We start from the raw sequence: 22289 nt of genomic DNA, 5'->3' as shown, positions 1-22289 counted from the left end.
GGGCCATAGTAGAAAAGAAAGTAAGGAGCCATCGGTCGAGAAGTGCCTCTTAGATTTCCATGTACATTAAAATCACCTGGAGGGCTTACTCAAACAGAGTTTTGGATTGAGGAGGTCTGGGATGGGCCTGAGAACCTGCATTTCTTACAGGCTCCCAAACAATGCTGATGCTGCTGGTCTCTGGATCTAGATCAACGTTTCTCAAATTTTAAGATACATGTGAATTTCCTGGGGGAACTTATTAAAATCCATATTCTGATTCAGTAGGTCCAGGGTGAAAAGAGATTCTGCATTTCTTTTTTTTTTTAATTTAATTTAATTTAATTTAATTTAATTTAATTTAATTTAATTTTTTTTAAAAGATTTTATTTATTTATTTGACAGAGAGAGAGAGATCGAGAGAAGGAACACAAGCAGGGGGAGCAGGAGAGGGAGAAGCAGGCTTCCTGCTGAGCAGGGAGCCCAACACGGGGCTCGATCCCAGGACCCCGGGATTATGACCTGAGCCGAAGGCAGACGCTTAAGGACTGAGCCACCCAAGCACCCCTAATTTTATTTTTTAAGTAACCTCTACACCCAATGTGGGGCTCAAACTTACAACCCCAAGATCAAGAGTTGTGTGCTCTTCTGACCGAGCCAACCCGGTGCCCTGCGATTCTGCATTTCTAACATGCCCTCAGGTAGGCAGCTACTGCTGGTCCACAGACCATACTTTAAGTAACAAGTCTAGATTCCAGACTCTAGAATGACCTCCCATCCATGGGGCAGCTCTGATAGTCTATGATCCTGTGATGGTTTTTTTTTTTTCTTTTCCTAAAAAGTGATCACTTTGTAGAGGAACATGTCCAAGACATTGCCCACGTATGTGCGTGTTGTTAGTAGAGGTACTGATTGGACAGGCTGTAAATGATGCTCATCAGTTGGTTCCTCCCTCCTTCCTGTTGCTGCCTGGCAGGATCTCCTAGCAGAGAAGGAGGTGAAGCTCAGGCTGTCAGCTCTAATGCTTTTGAGCAACTCGGGTAAAGCTGTGTGGGAGAGGACGCAGAGTGTGTGATAGTTTCCCAGGATTGCCATATTTCTTCGGCATCTCTTTGGCCATGGAGACATGCTCCCTTTTTGTACAAAGAGCGGGGAGTTAGCAGTTTTAAATAAGTACACTGAATTATGAGGCTCTGGCAGCAGACCATTGAGGCACTCACACGCGGCACGTTGTATGGAAGAGATTACTTCCAAAGGTGTGGGCGGGAGTAAGGGAAAGCGCAAAAATCTGTACTCAGCAGCAGAAGGCCTGATGAGTTCTTGCTCCAGCCGCATGAGACCTGCAGCTGGAGGACCTGTGGCCTTCGGGGAAGAAGTACAGGAGCTGCTAACCTGAAGCTGGGTGAGAGAGACAAAGTAATCTCCTTCCTCCCATCCCTACCCTGACAGTTTTCTTCTGTGAAAGGCGTGGTTGCCCAGCATACATGGCCTGCTTAGAAGCATAAAAGTTGTTCCACAAAATGCATGGGAGGAAGGAGGATCCATTATGAACCCATATGCATTTCTAAACACTTCTGGATCATATTGTTATTGTTATTTTCAGCGTAGCCTGTACCAGCTCTGAAGGTATGGGGTTTCCAATCCCTCTTAATCAGACTATAGAGCTTTGGGTTTATGCTATTGGGCCACCATTTATTCCTTTGCAATCTTCAATCTGCTAAATGCCAGGGTGTTGGGGCGCCTGGGTGTCTCAGTCGTTAAGCGTCTGCCTTCGGCTCAGGTCATGATCTCAGGGTCCTGGGATCGAGCCCCGCATTGGGCTCCCTGCTCAGCAGTAAACCTGCTTCTCCCTCTCCCTCTGCCTGCCACTCTGCCTACTTGTGCTCTCTCTCTGTCTCTGTCAAATAAATAAATAAAATCTTTAAATAAATAAATAAATGCATGCCAGGGTGTTAATGAGCACACCAGAGACAAATGCTGGGCCCCAACTTTTTTTTTTTAAGATTGATTTCTTTATTTGAGAGAGAGAGAGTGAGAGGGCAGGGGCAGAGGGAGAGAGAGACTCTCAAGCAGACTCTCTGCTAAGTGCAGAGCTCGATGAGGGGCTCGATTCCTCGACCCTGAGATCATGACCCGAGCCTAAATAAACCCGAGCCTAGAGTCAGACATGCAACCGACTGAGCCACCCAAGCACCCCAGTTCCGACCCAGTTGGAACCCGGGTTCCAACTTTAGGAAAGACCAAGGACCAGACAATCTGTCCCCCATACAGTGTGACAAAAGCTGTGCCAATCAGCATTCTTGGACTCTGGCTAACTGAATTCCAAAATGCAAGGGGGCACAGTGAGTGCGTTGGGAAGGCTGTAAGACAATTTACAGAATCAAAGAAAACGCCGGATTACCAGACCTCAGAAAGTACCAGACCCATCAGCTCCAGAGTGAGAATTAGCAGACAACTTCTTTCAGGCATTACTACTGAGATCAAGCAGCCCCAGCTCAGTGTCACACTGCCTCAGATTCCCAGGGGAGAGAGCCTGAGTGGTCCTGCAGGAGCCCACTCCCACCCGGTAGCCAGGGCAAGGTGGCGCCCTGCTTGGTAGTCCCACATAGGAAGCGCGGTGAGGTGGGGTGACCTGAGCAAAGTCAAGCTACCGATGCCAGAAAAGGGGCGAGGATGCTGATCAGGCAAAGGTAAGCGATGCCTACCGAGGCTGCCCGGAAGGCTGGGCGCCTGTGGGAGGGAGTGTCAGGGTCAGCCTGGGCAGGGCAGAGAAGGCCTCCCAGAGGAAAGCGCACTTGAACACAGGAGACCTGAAGCTGAAAGCAGGGTCCCTGGTGGGTGTGGGATGGAGAGAATATTGCTGGAGCGACACACACAGGTGTGAGAGCAAGTTCTACCCAGGGTTCCTCTCGTTGCCAGGACGAGAGCCCCTCTCAGGGTGTGTAATGCTTCATTTTGTGTATCAACTTGACTAGGCCCTGGGGTGCCACGATATTTGGTCAAACATTACTCTTGGTGTGTCCGTGAGGTGGTTTTTAGGTGATAAAAACATTGCAATTGGCAGACGGAGTAAAGCAGATTGCCTGCCCCAGTATGGGTGGGGCTCATCCAACCAGTTGAAGGCCTAAATAGAGCCCAAAGGCTGACCTCCTCCAGGTAAGGCAGAATCCTGCCGGCCTGACAGCCTTCACTCTGAGACAGTGGCTTCTTTCCTGCCTTCAGACTCAAACTGCAACAGCCGCGCTTCCGGAGGCTTGAGCCTGCTGGCGTTCAGACCAGAGCTACACCATCGGCTCTCGCGGGTCTCCGGCTTGCCCACACATTCTGCGGATCTTGGGACTTGCCAGCCTTCATAACTGCATGAACCACTTCCTTATTTTGGAAAAATCTCCGTATCTCAGGGTGCCTGGGTGGCTCAGTCGTTATGCGGCTGCCTTCGGCTCAGGTCCTGATCCCCGGGTCCTGGGATCGAGCCCCGCATCGGGCTCCCTGCTCGGCGGGAAGCCTGCTTCTCCCTCTCCCACTCCCCCTGCTTGTATTCCCTCTCTCGCTTTCTCTCTGTCAAATAAATAAATAAAATCTTTAGAAAACAAAAAATCTCCGTATCTCAGTGTATCTCTCTGCCTCTGTATCCATACAGCCTATCAGCACTGGCCCCCTGGAGAACCCTGACTAATGAGGGTGGCTCGCATCAAAGTGAGGAGGAAGGTTCGTAAGGATGCACAGAGGCTCACCGGGAACCCAGAAGCAGCCCCACAGCCGGCCTCTGGAAGAATGGAGCCCAGACAGCCGCTGGTGCCCGCCCATCTGCCTATGCCTAACACAGCTTCCCCGCTTTGCTCTGCACATCTGTTCTGTTTTGCTCCCCAGCTCTTGCTGAGCTCTACTTCCTCATTACTTCTGTGCTCATGTGGCCCCATAACAGTCACCCCATCTCCATATTTCTCGCCCAGTGAGCTCAACCACCTACCATGGGCAGGAAACATGCCCGTGGGTCTTGATCAGACTCCTGGGGTCTGACTGGTCCAGCTCACTGGTTGAGCTGACTGCTTTGGGCAGCCCAGGGTGGGCCAGCCCAAGGGTTTGGGGTTCGCCGCCCACCCCCCCCGGCCACCAGTCTGGCCCACTGCCCACTCACCAGGACCCAGAGGCTGGGCAGAGTGTCTGAGAAGGCAGCGTGCATGGGCCCTGCCTTCTAACCCACACACATCTAACACGGACCATCTCAGTCCAGGCACCATAGCTGCCCGGGCAGTGGGGTTGGATCGTGAAGAACATCATATTTGGAGCTAAGGCATTTTGTCTTCACCCTGTGGATCACAGTAGCCATGGAAATGCCATGAGCAGTGAATCAGGTGAGGTCACTTGGCATGAGCACAGTGAAGGTGGCAGACTTGGGACCCACAGACATGTTTTATTTTTAAAGATTATTTATTTGAGAGAGAGAAAGAGGGCAGGGGCAGAGGGAGAGAGAGACAATCCTCAAGCAGACTCCCCACCGAGCACGAGGCTCAATGCGGGGCTGGATCCCAGGGGAACCCTGAGATCACAACCTGAGCCGAAACCAAGAGTCGGATGCTTAGCTGACTGAGCCAGCCAGGCGCCCCCACAGACATGTTTCTGATGGGCTTTTTTCAACACTTTGAATTGGTTGCCAGCATTTAAAACTTTGGACTTACCACATACGAATCCAGCTTCCCAGCTACTTTGGGGCAGTATGGCGATCGGGCAGCTCCTGATCAGCATTCCTACAAGGTCATCCTCCTCCAGGTGGAGCATCAGCACCCCCTTGCCATAGGACACTGGCATTCCAGCTGGCGTTGCTCCTCTAGGCCAGGCCCAGCCCTCTGAGGGCTGGAGCTTGCACACCCACGCGAGGTGAAGAGCCTGTGGAGGTGGCCAGGCCGGAGGCAGGGAGACCAGGGAAAAGACACTGAAGGCATGAAATTTAAACACAGATGTGAGGAACAGAGGGCTTTGACACCTACCTTGCAGGAGACTGCCTAAAAATGACGGAGCACACTTACCTCCCGTCAACAGGGAAGCAGGTGTTTCAGGTACTTGCAAAGTCCCACCTTGCTTCCTCGTCTTTATTCTGCATGCGCCTCCCTTGGGCAGGGCGTTAACGTGGCATTCAATGGTCACAGTCAGCAACAGCCCACACTGCACTCGTGTCCCTGCTCCTTCTGGCCCTGTCCCTCACCAGTTCTCTCCCCATATGTCCTCAGCTTGTCATTTGGCATTTTTCCTTCCATTCTCCTTCTTCCAATTACGTCTCTACTTTTCCAGATGCCCAGAGCAATTTGGTTTGCCTGGCAATTCCCTTGTCTTGGGCTCCTCCTGGGAATATCTTAAAACATTAGAAAACATGGAATGTAAGAGCTACCAGAGCTGGATCCCCAAAAGGGCACCACAGTACCCCCTCCCCCAAGAAGTGCTGGGCTCGCTTATTTTCCGGGAGCTCCTCTTACACATCCCAGCCCTCCCTGTAACTTTGAAGGAAAACCATTTGATAAATGTCTATGATTAGATTTCACCCTGGGGCCAGAATGTGATCCCTTGATCAGAACTTTCCCAAAGCAGGTTCTGAAATCTCACGGCTTGGGTTCAGATCTCAGCTTTACCACCTCCTAGCGCTGGGGGTGTGGACAAATTGGGGAGAGTAACAGTGCCTGCTTTGTGGGGTTGGGAAGGATTGAATGAAGTAACCCGAAATGAGCAAAAAGCCTGGCCAAGCGCCTGGTCCTGAGCAAGTTCCTCAAAAAGAACAGCTATTATTCATATTGATTGTCATTATCAGAAGCAATTAACATGTATTCAACTAATCAATATAACCACTGCTTTATCCCCTTCTTTGATGTTTCCTCAACATTTCTGAGATAAAGAAGTTGATTAAAAAAAAAGTTGATTTTTTTTAACCTGTTGATTTCCAAGAAGAAATACTGATTTCTTAAAGCAAAATATGTTGAGTACCCACTTTTCTTTTGGCTGCAGTGGGGTTTGGTGGGAAGGCTATCTTTTGAGCTTTCACAAATCAAAGTCTCCTAGGTGGGTTTTTAAAAGGAATACTTGCTCGGCTTGGCAGCCAGAGTTCAAAGCCCTGGTGGTGAACTGTAAATGCTAGCCTTTAATTGTAAATGAACTCTCTGGGGCAACAGGGGTGTAGAGTCAAGTAAACATTAACACCTGATTCTGCTAGGATCACTAGTTGCCTTTTACAATCCAGCACCTTCCCCCTTCCCATTTTGCAGACCTGTTTTTGAATTGAAATACATCTTGGGGAAAGCTGGCTAAGGTTGTGAGTAATGGGGTTGCCCACACGGCTACCCCTGCAGTTGACTTCTCTCCCTTTGTCAGCAAGCTGTGCCTTATGAAGCTGTCTCTTTGGCATCTACGTCCTCCCCAGGGGGCTGGCCCAAACTGCAGGGTTTTACCTAGAGAATTTGTTTATTTTATTTCAGGAACATAAGATTTTATCTAAGGTGGTTTGACATGGCTCATAATATTGCTCTCCCTCTGCATAAACAGCAAATTCTTTCGGGTTCACACCGTTCATGTCTTGGGCAGCAGCTCTTCAAGGCTGTGCTGGATTATAGACCGCTTTGTTTGTGGAATAGCTTGGGAAGCTTGGCACCATCGATTTGCATCAGTGCCTCCGGAATAGCCTTTGCCTTCTCCTTAAAGATACTATCGGAACTGTGAAATTCATTAAATAGCCCCAGAAATGGATCAGGTTATTTAACACAACATCCCTAATGGCGCAATATCTCAGCTGTCTGCACTGATAGTGAACATTGTCTTGGATAGTGTTATCAGCCCAGGACACCCGCAATGAATATTGATCCCGAGCTTGTTACAGCCATCACTTGCCATCAGGACAGGTCAGGGTTGGAACCCACCTAGCATCAAAGCAATTTAAAGACAGCACTCAGGCAGAATTTTAATGCCCACGTTGGAAAAACAAATCAACTCCATGCACAGAGGGAAGGTGGCTTGCTGGATATAGGAACACCTCAGGTACAAACATATGCGGGAGGATGTTAGTGAGTGAACACAAGACCAAACTGTACCTATCGGAGGTCTCACTAGCTCCTGGTCATTTACAAAGCAGGTGGCCAGAAAGACAATTCCCTAAGGCCCCCCTCCCCTCACCAAATTGAGGAATTTTGCCTGTTTGTTGGGTGGGGGACTTCTGAGTTGGGTGAGTCAAAGGGAGCATTTTCTATCCCTTCAATGTTGATGGAGACAGTGTGCTGTTTCTACTGCGTCATCTATTTCCAGAAGCCACACACGGTAACCGGTACTGCACTGAGCACGGGTATCAGAAATAGAGGGGAAAAATAAAGGACAAGAACAATTAAAAAGAATTAAAAGAAGTTCTTAAGATTGAGTCTTAAAAAACGTGGCCTTTATATGCTCTTGTCTTTGTCTCCAATTTGTTGCTTCTCCCTTTGCTGCTCCTTTTCTATATTTAACACCTGTCGACCTCAAAGGAAAGGTGATTCATATCTTTTAAACAAAAAAAAAATTTTTTTAAGATTTTATTTATTTATTTGAGAAAGAGAGAATGAGAGACAGAGAGCACGAGAGGGAAGAGGGTCAGAGGGAGAAGCAGACTCCCCGCTGAGCAGGGAGCCCGATGTGGGACTCGATCCCGGGGCTCCAGGATCATGACCTGAGCCGGAGGCAGTCGCTCAACCAACTGAGCCACCCAGGCGCCCTTAAACAAAAATTTTTTGAGGCAGTTTATAAAGCAAAATGAAAATGACCCAGATTGGGGCTGCTCTTGGCCGTCTGCAGCCTTCCCTGTCTCCCTGGTTTGGGTATAGGGCGCCTCTGGAATGTCAGCCCACCTTCCGGAGGAAAATGGCTGCAAGGTTGCTAACAGAACAGATAAGACCCATCGTGGGAGGGCACAAATATCCCTTCTGGAGCTACCTTAGGGAGATCTATTTCTACCCTGAAGAACCCAAATGTGTAAGAAATATGAATGTGCGCGGGGGGGGGGGGGGGGGAGGGGAGTAACAGGAGGGTGAGCTCAATATGGGGAGGGAAGGAGAAAGAAAGGGAAATTTAAAAAAAAAAATCAAGTGAGATCTGGGTGAGAAAGAGTTGTCAAAACAGAAAGCCAAGTACCCTATCAGTATGTGTTCCGGAAGGTTCTCTGATTTGCAATCCAGTTTCCTGGGTGCCACCGTTTAGTTCCAGGGTCACCTTTTCTTTGGTTTTCACAGGGCGTGCATTCCCTCTGGTGGGAGGTGGGCCAGGGGCTCGGGCAGGGCACTTCCCTTCCTGCTTTCCCGTAAAAGCACAATCCATCATAGCTTTAGGACTAGAGCGGGTTTGAATTTCGGCAGGGCTTTAAAGTCGGCAGGGAATACAGGGGCCGCCTCTGGGAGGGGCCACAGGTTTGAATGAGAAAAGCTACAAGGAACCGGCGCGTAGGGTCTTCCCTTCCATAACAGATGGGATTAACAGCGCCCCACCCACCCCTGCACTTTAATGAGCGAGTTTCTCCTCCTCTTCCTACAGCTACCTTCTCGGACAATATTAATTGCCAAGTCATTGTTTGGAAGCCCCATGGGGCAGGGAAGAAAGGAACAGCAGAGTTAGAAGTGGTTCTGGGCAGAGGGGTCGGAGAAGCCTCAGAATCTGCTGCGGGGGTAAATGCTTACTGCTCACAGACTGCTCCCCAAGCGACAAAAGGAGAAGGAATGTTAACATGGGTCTGGCTGGTGGAAGTTTCCTCCAAGGACTGATGTTCATCATTCCAGGGGACCTGGCGGGGCAGATGGGAGCCCGCCCGATTATCTCTGTTCTCTGACCTTACGTTCAAACCAGACAAGCATCTTTTAACTTTTTTTTTTTCTTCTTCTTGGGGCTAGAAGGGGATGGGGGGGTCAAAGATGCAACCTGGGTCCCAGAGACCCAATTTCTGTTGCACATGATTGAATCTGTGACTGTGAGGAAGGACTGAAGGGCATCAGGGCTGTGCTTGGCGGCTCAGCGATCCAGGGCAGCCACCCTCACCAGGCCCATCTCACCTGGCTCTGAGCCCGCAACCCGCCAAGGTTCCCAAAGCGGCGGGACACCCTAGCGCGGGCTTGGATCTCTCCCCAAAACCCCTGCTGTTCTGTGATCCGGCGCCGCTAGGCTCCGGCTCTGGGCAGAAGGGAAAGCCTCGGCTCAGGGCAGGATTTTCCTCCTCCATTTCTGACATGGCAGGATATCCTGGAAAGGCTACTGGCCGGGGAAAAGCAGACCTCTCGGTTCGAATCCGGCCGCTGTCACCAGTCAATAGTAACCTTGGGCAACGCACTTCTCACCTTGGAATCTCAATTTCCTTATCTTTAAATGGGGATGATAGTGTTGCCAGGCCACTCCCTCCTCACAGGGATGCTCGGAGAACCAAGTGAGATCGCGCAAGCCCAGGGGCTTTGTAAACTGTAAATTGTGGGAACACTAGAGCTTTTAAATCTGAGGTGACCAGGTCTGAGACCATCACTGTGATTCCCTGGCGGGGCAGGAGATGTGCGGAGCGTTGCCTTCAGGTAATCACTGCTGGCCTCGATTATATCCCCAATTCAAAGTCACCGGGGAAAAGTCACAAACCCAAGCCCAAGTCAGTGTGTGTATGGGGGGGGAATCCCCAGGATGGAATGGTCCCGCGATCCCTCGCTCGCGCACATCCGGAGTCCCCGCGGGTCGGGCAGAGGCGCGCGGAGCCCGCGGCGGTGTATGGGCGCGCGCGCGCACCGGGCTCACGCAGGCGCCCCCGAGCCGAGGCGAGCTGCCCCAGCGCGGTGCGGGGCAGTCTTAGGGCCGCTGCGAGAGAGCTCTGCACGTGGCGGGGATCTGGGCCGCGCAAGTGCCAATCCGGGCGCAGCGCCCCCGCGGCTCTCTCCCAGCTCCGCCTCCGCGTGCCCCTCCCCAGATCCACTTGGCCGCCCCGACCCTCCTACTGGCTGGAGAGCTGCGGCCCAGCCACAGCCGAAGGCAAGCCAGAGCGCGGCCATCCCGGACCCCGCGCCGCCGGCCTCTGGCCCGTGGGCGGCGGGCATGCTGGCATGGCAGGACGGCGGGGCCAAGGCGGCTCCCTCCCACCACAAGATCTCCTTCTCTGTCCTGGACATCCTGGATCCGCAGAAATTCACCCGCGCTGCGCTCCCGGCCGTGCGCCCTGCTCCCCGGGAAGCCAAGAAAAGTTTGGCAGAGGGCGAAGCGGGGAAGGACGCCAGCCCAGGGGACTCAACTCGGCAGCGGGAGACCTCTGGTAAGGATGCGAAGCGGCCCCCGGGTCCCTGGAAGCCCCAGCCCAGATGATGCGATGGGGAGGCTGGGAGGTGGGTGGACACCCAGGGACCGAGTGAGTGGCCGTTAGCGGAGCCTTCACCAAAGGGAGAAGGCTCACAGGACGAGGTGCAAAGCGTTGCCTTGTCTCTGTGTTGGAACTGAATTGAGGCAGAAAAGAGGCCCCCAGCATCCTGGGTCTGGGATTTGCCTCCCAAAGGCCGTCCCTGCTCACCGGCCAAAGCACTAAGCACCACAGCTCTGTTTTGCTCGCAGGGGAAACTAAACAGCCAACGTCCACCTTATCCTGGCTCATTCATTTATCGGGCATATAACGCACCCACCACGTGCCAGGGCCTAGACCACAGGTAAAAGTCATGGAAAACTTCAGAAACGGCGAGGTAGACATGATGAATACTGCCCCCATTTTATGGACGAGGAAGCTGAGGCTAAATCATGTGTCGGTGTCTGGAAGAGAGTGCGAAGTCAGGTTTACGCACCTAGTGGCCCACTTCCAACCATCTCGACACCTGCAGAGATTCCGCTGCCCCACGCGCTCTGCTCTCTCTCCCCAGACCCAGTCGTTGACTGGGGCGGGAGCAGGGGTGGGGCGGGGTAATGCGAGGCCTTTGGTCCTTCCTACTCGGAAGGTTTTTTCACTTACTCCTAACTCTGGCGGGCACCTGATGAGGGGTCTGGGAGAGTTTGTGTCTGGAAAGACGGACAAAAGACAGCAGGACCCGTGCTGGGTGGAGCGTGGGCGGGAGGTTCCCTGGAGGGACGCCGAGTCAGAGACGCAAGTCCGAGAGAGGCTGGATGCGGCACAGCCCCCCGCTTCTCCTCCCCAAGTTTGGCAGTGATTGGGGCTCGGGGCGCCTCTGGCGGCCGTGCTTGGGCCCGGGTAGTCCGCCTGGTAATTGTTCGGATCGCCCCTCGGAGGGGCCGCACTCCCCTCCCCCCACAGCCGTGATCGATATTCTATTACTGGCGCCTGCATATCTCCTGCCCGCAGCTTGCAGGTACCGACTTCAAACCCCCTTTCCCTGTCTGATCCTAATATTGTTCGATTAAAACTTACCTTTAATAGATGACATCTATCGATCGGGTCCCGCACAAATCTGAAACTCTATTAACACGGCAGGAGAGAGAAGATGGGAAAGAGGGAATTTCACTTTTAAAAGGGGGGGGGTGGGCGAAGGGAGCTTAATAACTTCTTTTTTAATTGCTAGGAGTTCCAGACCAAAATAGGCTTCTAGGGACTAGGGAGACGGAGCCTTAAACGCGTTTGACATCTCGATGTCTCAATGTACAGTGATCCTACCCGCCCAATACTGTCCAATATGGTCATTATATTTTCTTAATGGGGGTTGTCATTCATTCATTCAAAATTCATTTCTTCGACGTCAACTAGATAGCAAATGAGTCAAGGGCAAGAGGACACCGCACCCCTAAACCCCAACTCCTGGGAAGGGCTTGCGAGGATGTGTGATCGTGGGGTGGTGGGGGGAGCGAGAGGCGGGAGAGAGGCAGAGCTAGGGCCTCTGGGGAAGAGGAGGAGGGGGTCTGGCGACCCGGAGGGGCTGGGTCGTTCCGGGCTTCTGGTCACCCTCCCCTTCTCCACTAGATGCTGCGGACCGCGGCGCGGGCGCGTCGTCCCCCTTGGAGGGCTCCGACGCCGAGGAGGCGGAGGAGGAGGAGGAGGAGGAGGAAGCCGACGACGCGGGCCAGCGGCGGCCGCAGGGGCGGGCTGCGCTCCTGCAAGCGGACCCGGCGCGCTCCCCCGAGTCCCGGGAGGCGGCGGACCCGGCGCGCTCCCCCGAGTCCCGGGAGGCGGCGTTGGCGGCGGCGGAGCCGGGCACCCGCGGGCTCGCGGGCTCCCCGGGCTCGCCCGGCTCCCCGCGGCCCCGGCGCCGGCGCGCCGAGCCCCGCTGCGCCAAGCCGAGGCGCGCGCGCACCGCCTTCACCTATGAGCAGCTGGTGGCTTTGGAGAACAAGTTCCGGGCCACGCGCTACCTGTCGGTGTGCGAGCGCCTGAACCTTGCGCTGTCGCTCAGCCTCACTGAGACGCAGGTCAAAATCTGGTTCCAGAACCGCAGGACCAAGTGGAAGAAGCAGAACCCCGGCGCCGACGGTGCGGCGCAGGCGGGGAGCGGCGCGCCCCAGCCCGGGGCGCCCGGGACGGCCGCTGGAGCGGGCGGCGGCGGCGGCGCGGGGAGCAGTCCCGGACCCCCGGGCCCGGGCGCACTGCCCTTCCAGACTTTCCCCTCCTACTCGGCGGCCAACGTCCTCTTTCCGGCCGCCACCTCCTTCCCGCCAACGGCCGCAGCCGCCGGGGGCCCCTTTGCGTCCTTCCTCGGGCCCTCCTACCTGACCCCTTTCTACGCTCCGCACCTATGAACCCGGAGCTCCTCGGGGGTCCACTTCGTCGGGACTCACGAGAGATTGGCGTGGTCGCGGGTTTCCTCATTCCACCGAGGGGCGCCGACGCGCAGGGACCGCCCCCTCGTGGTGAGCGGGTGTCTGCGCGCCCCTTCCTTTCCAGCTGTCCCGACGCGCCACCAGAGGGCAGGGAGAGGCTGCCCGCCCGCTCCAGCCGCGCCCCTTCCCGCCGCGAAGACCTCCTGAATCCACGCGGTCCGCAAAGGGGGTCAGGGATCTGCCGTCTTTAAAAGTGTCCGGAGTGAAAGCTGTCCTCAACGCTTCCGGTTTCTGAACCTGGCTCTTCACTTTCCGTCAGGCTCAGTTCCGTCCAAGGGCTCCTTCCGAGAGTCTAGGTGTCCCGAGCAGGGCTAACACGGCTGCGGGGATGGAGATGCCAGGGAGCCAAGACTTCTTGCCCGCCGGTCGCTCACACTTAGGATGGAATCTTCTTCGAACATTTTAGCTCACTCAGAGGGTAAGCAGCTTCCCCCTTTCGGCGCGTATTGGTTCCCTTTTCATACTTGATTATTGGCCCAAACCCAGTGATTCCTCCCAGATACCGAACGAGCTGGGTCCACGAGCACACACACTGCCGCTGTGAAATGGACTATTTTTAAATGCACAAAACTGCACATTTTTAGATCTTCATTTAAGATTAAGACTTGAGCGCAGTTCTTGTTCCAAACAGACCCCCCACAGGCTGTTCCTGAGAGAATAGGTATCTTACTTTTCTGAGAAGACCAGAAGTTTCTGCTAGGCAATATAACGGCTTTGTGGTTAGACTTAGCTGCTGACGCAGGCGCGGTTCGGCTGTCTTGCAGGTTTTTGAGAGCAACTTTGACCAACAGGCAATGGCCTCACATGCTTAAAATTGATAATGAAGGGACCAACGGTTCAACTAAAATCTTTAAGTTTATGCCTGACGCTGTGTTTGATACTCTCATTGGTCTGTCCTGGCATTTCCTAGGCTCCCAAATAGTGAACAGAGCTGGGAAAGGACAGCTCCCCCAGTACACACGACAGTCATAAATTGGACTATTTTTTAAAGGCACAAACTCAACATTGTTAGAGCTTCATCTAGAGCCATTCTTGTTCCCAACAGACTCCGGGATGGCACAACATGCAAAAGGCTGTCAAGGGTGTGAAGGAAGTAGTTCTTAGGCTAAAGGAGGACTGTCATTTAGGCAATGTTTTGTCCAAGCAAAAACATTCCCATAATGAATTCAACCACGGGAACTTACTGTATGGCCCTTAGCTCCAACTGCTACTTTTATTATGTCCCTGAAAAAATTATTCTGTAAAATTCTCATGCCAGATTTATTTGGAATACTGCCTTCAGTTTTCTATGTGATATGTTTGGAGTTCATATCTCAGAAACCCCGAGGTTCCCAGCCAGGTCATGTCTGTTTCATTCTTACCTTTGTTACTTGAGGTGGGCTGATATCTACACGGATACCATACTGCTTGCTATTTTTGATAGCCTGTGCCATTAACAATTAAATTGAATGATCAAAGGCTTCTGATAAAGTAAGCCCAGTTTGGTGTCACGAACCCATGATACTATAATTTTGAAATATCTAGTTCTATTATTATCAGGAATGATAGAAAACATCCCGCCTTCTGCCAAATTAAATGAAAACTTCATATTCATCAGATGCTTACAAGATTTGAGAATGGGTATCCTTTAATTATATATGATGTGCTAATTACTTGTTTCCTTCTATGTTAAAGAAGAGTGTTCCCAGACAACCGCATTGTAACTTTCTAAAAGACAATTGATGCCAGATGAGATTAAAAATGCAGTTACTGTAGTTGAGAATGTTTTATTCACTTTACCTATTGAGAAACACTCCCTCAACAACTGTTCTTTAGTTTTTGAAAAGCAACATCCCATGTGTCATGAACAGGCAGTTCAAGTGCCCAGAGTCAAGATCTGTAACAAGAAGCTGAATTTCTGTAAGATGTGGGGAACATTTCATCTCTCTCAGGTACCAGCATCACAGAAGACTCCAGCAGAAGAGGGACTAGGGAGGGAGGCGGGAGGCTTATCTGTCTGTGGACCAGCATGGAGTGCTGTCATTCCTGACCTTTCTGGTTTCTACACATTGTGCCAGAGTAATGCTCCAAGTGTGTGACTTTGGACTTCTGATGCTTTGAAAGGCCCAGTGGCTTTCCGACCAAATCCTTAGACTCAATCAGTTGATGTGTTTGTCTAATAAATCCTTTTTGTAATGATTTCTCATTTAACTATTTCTTGTTCTCTATTAGCAGAGTTTTTAACTAATTTTATAATTATCGGAGTTTGTATAGATGTGTCTCCCTCCCCCCACCAGCTAGTCTCCACAAACAGAGGGTATTTCTACCCTAACATGACTTTCTCATGCCATGCTAGATACTTCTTCAAACCCGTACTAGATAGACACATAGTGGCTACGCTAGCGCGCAGTATATACAAACACACAGGGCCATTTTCGTAGCAAAAGTGAAGTACCTTACAGAATTTTGTTAGTGGCTACAAATTAGATCAACCCCTACGTACCAGATTTTTAGGACATTAACTTCCTAGTCTTATGTTACAAATTCTTAATACCCCATAAAGAGCCTGGTAAATAACTTTTTAGGCTTAGGCTGTCCATTGGTCGTAGATTTCTTTCTTTCTTTTTTTTTTTTTGAAAGATTTTATTTATGGGCGCCTGGGTGGCTCAGTTGGTTAAGCAACTGCCTTCAGCTCAGGTCATGATCCTGGAGTCCCGGGATCGAGTCCCACATCAGGCTCCCTGCTCTGCGGGGAGTCTGCTTCTCCCTCTGACCCTCTTCCCTCTCGTGCTCTCTATCTCTCATTCTCTCTCTCTCAAATAAATAATAAAATAAAATCTTTAAAAAAAAAAAGAAAGATTTTATTTATTTGAGAGAGAGATAGCGAGAGCAGGAATACAAGCAGGGGGAGTGGGAGATGGAGAAGCAGACTTCCCGCAGAGCAGGGAGCCTCACATGGGGCCCGATCCCAGGACCCTGGGACCATGACCTGAGCCAAAGGCAAACGCTTAACAACTGAGCTACCCAGGCGCCCTGAGTCTGATTTATTCTTGAAAATAAAGCTTGTAGGGGCGCCTGGGTGGCTCAGTCATTAAGCATCTGCCTTCGGCTCAGGTCATGATCCCAGGATCCTGGGATCGGGCCCCATGTGAGGCTCCCTGCTCAGCGGGAAGCCTGCTTCTCCCTCTCCCACTCCCCCTGCTTGTGTTCCCTCGCTCGCTGTGTCTCTGTCAAATAAATAAATAAATAAATAAATAAATAAATAAATAAATAAAATCTAAAAATAAATAAATAAATAAAATAAAACTTGTTGCCACTAAAGGAAGTACATTCTGGAGCCACCCAGGCGCCCCTTGGTCGTAGATTTCTGATGTTAAAAATGACCATTGCAGGGACGCCTGGGTGTCTCAATCGGTTAAGCGTCTGCCTTCGGCTTGGGTCATGATCCCAGGGTCCTGGGATGGAGTCCCTCATTGGACTCCCTGCTCCGCGGGGAGTTTGCTTCTCCCCCTGCCCCACACCTCCATTCCTCCTCACGCTCTCTCTTTCTCTCTCTCAAAAAGAAATAAAATCTAAAAAAAAAAAAAGTGACCATTGCAGATCCCCGCTTGAAACCACACAGCCAAGGAGCCACATGAGTTTAAGGGAGTGAGTGAAAAGCCTGCCATACATTGAGAAATCCCCATCCATTTTATGGGCACAGATCAATTTAGTGTATTTGTCTTTTTTTTTTTAAGATTTTATTTATTTATTTGACAGAGAGACACAGCAAGAGAGGGAACACAAGCAGGGGGAGTGGGATAGGGAGAAGCAGGCTTCCCACGGAGCAGGGAGCCCAACGCGGGGCTCGATCCCAGGAGCCTGGGATCATGACCTGAGCCGAAGGCAGACGCCTAACGACTGAGCCACCCAGGCGTCCCAAGTGTATTTGTCTTTTTAAGAAGTAACTGATAAAACCTGCTTAACTACCTTTAAACATTATGAGTAGGCTAAAAGATATTCTTCAGTAAACGCTAATAAGTACACTTTTAAAAAACATAATTCCACCTTAAAGTCAGTTGAAGGGGAAGCACCTAAGAGTCAATGAAGTGGGAAGACCCAGACTCAGGCAAAGAAAAACCAGAAAGTGCCCCCCTCCCGCCTCCAGCTAGAAGCTGGAGGCAAATCCCAGAGGAGCCCAGTTGTGGAGACAAGGGGAGAGAGAGCCTTGGAAGGAGGGTCGCTTTCGGGGTCAGCCATGCTTGCCACACCTAACCCTCTCTTGGGCTGTGATTTTCAAGGACTACATGTTCAAAGCCACTTCTACCCTTCTGTGGATATATGATTACAGAGTATCTGTGTGGAAAACACAGAGTTTGGTGCCTGGCACAATGAAGGTATTGTTATTCCACTTGAAGCTAGAAAGGACATTAAGCATGCTGTCCCTAACCCAACCACCTCACTTACAAAATTTTTATTGCAGTATAATAAACATAGAGAAAACTGAAAATATCAGGTGTGTACGGCTTGGTGCATTTTTGCGAACAGAATACACCTTTATAGGAGTGCCTGGCTGGCTCAGTTGGTAGAGCGTGTGACTCTTGATCTCAGGGTTGTAGGTTGAAGCCCTGCTTTGGGTGTAGAGATTACTTAAAAATAAAATCTTAAAAAATATATATATACCTTTATAATCAGCACCCAGATCAAGGAACAGAACATGATGAGCATCTCAGAGGCCCCTTGTGTCCCCTTCCAATAATTACCTCCCCCAGTGTAACTGCTATCCTGACATCTAACAGCATTGATGAGTTGTGCCTGGTTTTCTTTTCTTCTAATTATAAAAATGGAATCCTACAGTATGTACTTTTTTGTGCCTAGATGTCTTTGCTCAACATTATTTATGAGTTTCATCCATGTTGTGGTATATGGTTGTAGATGATTCATTCCTCTTGCTGTTGGCATATTATCATATTTACAACTTATTTATCCATTCTACTGTGGGTGGGTAATCAAATACTCTTTCATTGTTTTGATTACTGTCTTACACACTTCTTTTGGTAACTATATCTTTATACTTTCATTTGTAATATATCCAGCAGGGGGATTCCTGGGTGTGCATATGCCTAGCTTTAGTAGATACAGCCAGTCAGTTTCCCAGTGTGGTTGTAACAGTTTGCATTCCCACCTGCAAGGAAGGAGAGCTCCAGGTGTTCCACATGGGAATGACCACGTTTGTCATTCGATGATTTTGGAAGCTACGTAGTCGTGTCACACTCTGGTTTTAAATTTCATTTCCCAACGGGTTATGATGTTACCATCTCTCTAGATGCCTGTTGGCCACTGGGGATCTGTTTTGGTGAAGTGCCTAGTTCATATCTGCCCACTGGTGAAATAAATTGAGTCTTAGAGAGGAGGTGACTTACTCAAGGTCGTCCAGGTTACCTAAGAAACTGAGATGCAGTGAGGTTATATGACTTACCCAAGGTCACACAAAGAGTAAGAGAAGAGCAGAGCCTGAAAGCTGGGCCTAATAACTCCAGGATGATTTAAAACAAAATTTTTTTTTAACTGGGAATATTCACAGGGTCTCAACTATCACCCCATAAATTACTTTATTAATTACAAATGAAAATGGGGTTTCTCTACAATGGTAAAATTGGGGATATCACCTTGACCTTCACCAAATGAGACAAATTGATATCAGATCCCTCTTGGTGTAATCAGGATGATTTAAATTGTACTTCGGGCCGCCAATCATATAAAATATTTGGTAAGTTTTTTTTTTTTTTTTTTTTTTTTTAATGACCTGACAGCCGTTTGGGCATTTTGTAATAGTTAGACAGGTAAGTGTCAGTATTAGAAAGAAAGGGTACTCCATTGCTCCACCTTCCTCTGTCCCCTGCCTCTTTCCTTCTTGCCACAGACCCGTACGGAGCACCCGTTCTGTGCCAACTGTTTTGGATGGTGGGAATTTATTGATTTATTGAGTTCCCAGGCACAGAGTAGATTACAGTCTGTGTGTTCTTATCTTTTCTGCAACCATGGTGGTTTGTGGAGCCAAAAAGAGGACCACCCTTTATTTCCTCTCTACCACTTAACTAGCTCTGCAATCTGATGTGAGTTTCCGCAAGTTTTCTGAGCCTGAGAGGCACATAATACGCTCTCTAAATGTTAAAGTTCTTCCTGCCAATGTATAAATTGGCTTCTGCAGGTAACCGACTGAGCCAGCCAGGCTCCCTGGGGATTAGGGTTTAAATAAACGCTCTTCCGGGCAGCAGCTGATCACACAACACTCATCCTTTGCGAGACTTAACCTGGCCAAGAACACTGGGGGCGGGAGAGGACAGTAGACAGTCCACACAAAAGAGCTGAGCGGACGATCTTAGAAAATTACTTATTTTTACAAAATCGATTCCCTTCTTGTGAGCCATTTTCTTTCATGTATAGTTAATACATTTACAAAATGTTCTCTTTGCTTCTAAATAACTGGCAGATCCTGAGGCAGAAGGGGCCTGTTTGGGGGAGATTTAGATAGCATTTTCAGAACAGAATACTCATGAGGTCCAAAATTACCACAAATGTGCAGGAAGGTTTAAGACTAATCATTAAAAGGCTAGCTTACCCCCTTTTGGAAAGTTCTCTTCTTTCACAAATGCATTTTTTCCAAGGGGTTCTAGTTTTGCATAGGGGGCTCTCTTTGGTCCATCATTATTGTGGCTGGCTAAGTCACCCTAAATTCTCAGGGATTCAGAATACTTAGTTCCTAGGAATATCTCTACAGGAAGAAGGAAACAAATCAACTCCTCTTGGAGCCTAAAAATCCCTACTTCCGCTAAGCAAGATTCTGATGGAATCTTTCTAAAGACATCAAAACAAAGTTCAAGCACCCCTCTGATTTGAAATTAGCTTCCTTACATATAAATCAGTACAGTAATATTGGTGAATAGGAGTGAACAGCAATTACTCAGGAGATATCACAAAGATGGCTTGTCTGATAAATTCACAAGCTGACTTAATAAAAATACCTTCCATGTGAGTCACACTTCTTAATCTTTCAAAACACTTGAAGTTCTTTAGGCTTATTTATTTCTTAAAAAGATTTTATTTTTAAGTAATCTCTATTCCCATGGTGGGTCTCGAACTCACAACCCTGAGATCAAGAGTCTCAGCCCCACTGACTGAATCAGCGAAAAAATCACAATTTTTTCTAACTGTGGAAAAACATACATAACATAAAATTTACCATTAAAGTGTTCAATTTAAAGTGGCATTAAGTATATTCACGACGTTAGGGCGCCTGGGTGGCTCAGTCGGTTGAGCGACTGCCTTCGGCTCAGGTCATGATCCTGGAGTCCCGGGATCGAGTCCCGCATCGGGCTCCCTGCCCAGCGGGGAGCCTGCTTCTCCCCTGCCCCTCACCCGTCTCATGCTATCATTCTCTCTCTCAATAAATAAATAAAAATCCTAAAAATAAAGTATATTCATGATGTTAATGCAACCATCATGTCTATATGGTTCCAGAACTTTTTCATCACCTCAAGCAGAAACCCTGTTTCCATTGAGTAGTAACTATCCATTCCCCCTAAGGTGCCTACACCTTAGCAGCCACTAACCTGCTTCCTCTATGCATTTGTCTTTCCTGGATATTTCAAAAAATGGTTTTTGTTTTTTTTGTTTTTTTTCAGAGAGAGAGACAAAGTGAGAGAGGGAACACAAGCGGGGGGAGTGGGAGAGGGAGAAGCCGGCTCTCCGCGGAGCAGGGAGCCCGATGTGGGGCTCGATCCCAGGACCCTGGGATCATGACCTGAGCCGAAGGCAGACGCCCAACGACTGAGCCACCCAGGCGCCCCTCCTGGATATTTCACATAAGTGGGATCATATAATACGTAGCCTTTCGCGCTTAGTTTCTTTCTCACATAATGTTTTCAAGGTTCATCCATGTGTTTGTACTTCATTGCTTTTAGTGGCTGAATTGATAAATCACATTTTGTTATCCATTTATCAGTTGATGGACATTTGGGTTGTTTCCACATTTTGGTGATTGTGAATAGTACTGCTATGAACATCTGTGAAACAGTTTTTGTTTCAATGCCTGTCTTCAGTTCTTTTCTTTTTTCTTTTCTAAAGATTTTTTATTTATTTATTTGACAGAGAGAGTGAGAAAGCCCAAGCAGGGGGAGCAGCGGAGGGAAAGGGAGAAGCAGGCTCCCCGCTGAGTAGGGAGCCCGATGCGGGGCTCCATCCCAGGGCGCTTGGATCATGACCTGAGCTGAAGGCAGACATTTAACCAACAGAGCCACCCAGGTGCCCCTCTTTTTTTTTTTTTAAGATTTTATTTATTTATTTGACAGAGACACAGTGAGAGAGGGAACACAAGCAGGGTGAGTGGGAGAGGGAGAAGCAGGCCCCCCCTGCTGAGCAGGGAGCCCAGTGTGGGGCTCCATCCCAGGACCCTGGGATCATGACCTGAGCCGAAGGCAGACGCTTAACGACTGAGCCACCTAGGCGCCCCTCTTTCTTTCTTTTTTTTTAAGATTTTATTTATTTGACAGAGACAGAGAGAGCATGAGTTGGGGGGGGGGGTGCAGAGGGAGAGGGAGAAGCAGACTCTCCGTTCAGCAGGGAGCCCAACTCAGGACTCCAGGATCATGACCTGAGCCAAAGGCAGCTGCTTACCAGACTGAGCCACCCAGGTGCCCCAGTTCTTTTCGATGTGTAATTAGGTGTGGGATTGCCGGCTCACGTGGTCATTCTGTATTTAAGCTATTGAGGAATCCCAGATTATTTTACACGGCTGCTAGACCATTGTACATTTCCCACCAGCAATGTATGAGGGTTCTGATTTCTCCATATCCTTGCCAACACTTTTTATTATTGTTGTTTTAAAATTAAAACCAATCTAGTAGATGTAAAGTGTGTCTCAGTGTAATTTTGATTTGTATTTCCCTAATCACTCAACAGTATTGAGCATCTTTTCATGTACATGTTGGCCATTTATATATCTTTGGAGAAATGTGCCTTCAAACCTTCTGCTCACTTTTTAATTGGGTTGTCTTTTTGTTGAATTTTAATAATTCTTTATATATTCAAAACACACATCCCCTTCCCCCCTTTTTTTGTACATTAAAATAAACATACAGTCCAAAGACTCTCTCCTCCCATCCTTTGCACAAACACGTATTGGGCACCAGCTGTGTGCCAGGTGCTACTCTAGCATCTGGAAGTGCAACAGAAAGATCCTGGCTGGGCACGGGAGGGGAGGTCGGGGAAGTGAAAGTCGCAGAGAGCTATGCACTTGGTGCGGCAGAGTGTAGAAAATGCCATGGCCTTCTCATCAGCTGTTTCTGTATGAAGGAACACTCTCCTTTGCACTGATGTCATTTGGAATTCAGGCTGGAAATAAATATATCACTACCACCACCTTTACCATGCTTGCTCTCTACAGATCTGGTTTATGTTTTACAAAGGTCTTGCCAGGCCTTTATGATTCCCAGGGTGTGGCAAAGTATCATTACTGTAGAAGTTAATGGTATTAGCAGGGTAAGTTCAAAGAATCAGAGTTACTTGTTTTCCTGAGATGAATC

At 49.4% G+C, this 22289-nt stretch overlaps 1 protein-coding gene across 1 annotated transcript; it reads left to right on the top strand.

Moving 5' to 3' along the window:
* Window positions 1-10038: 10038 nt before the first annotated feature.
* On the top strand, window positions 10039-12666 carry NKX1-2 (NK1 homeobox 2). Its single transcript, XM_027588189.1, has 2 exons — window positions 10039-10252; window positions 11894-12666. Exons 1-2 carry the CDS (start codon window positions 10039-10041, stop codon window positions 12664-12666), a joined length of 987 nt encoding a protein of 328 aa, XP_027443990.1.
* Window positions 12667-22289: the final 9623 nt, after the last annotated feature.

This window comes from Zalophus californianus, chromosome 15 (genome assembly GCF_009762305.2).
Source record: "Zalophus californianus isolate mZalCal1 chromosome 15, mZalCal1.pri.v2, whole genome shotgun sequence".
NCBI lineage: Eukaryota > Metazoa > Chordata > Mammalia > Carnivora > Otariidae > Zalophus > Zalophus californianus.
The sequence above is the reverse complement of the archived record's forward strand: the minus strand, read 5'-3'. Positions and strand labels throughout refer to the sequence as shown.

Excerpts from the sequence above, each read along its gene's own strand:
- NKX1-2 (XM_027588189.1), top strand. The coding sequence starts at position 10,039 with ATGCTGGCATGGCAGGACGGCGGGGCCAAGGCGGCTCCCTCCCACCAC. Across the intron at positions 10,253-11,893 it reads TCGGCAGCGGGAGACCTCTG|ATGCTGCGGACCGCGGCGCG; the intron begins GTAAGGATGCGA and ends CTTCTCCACTAG.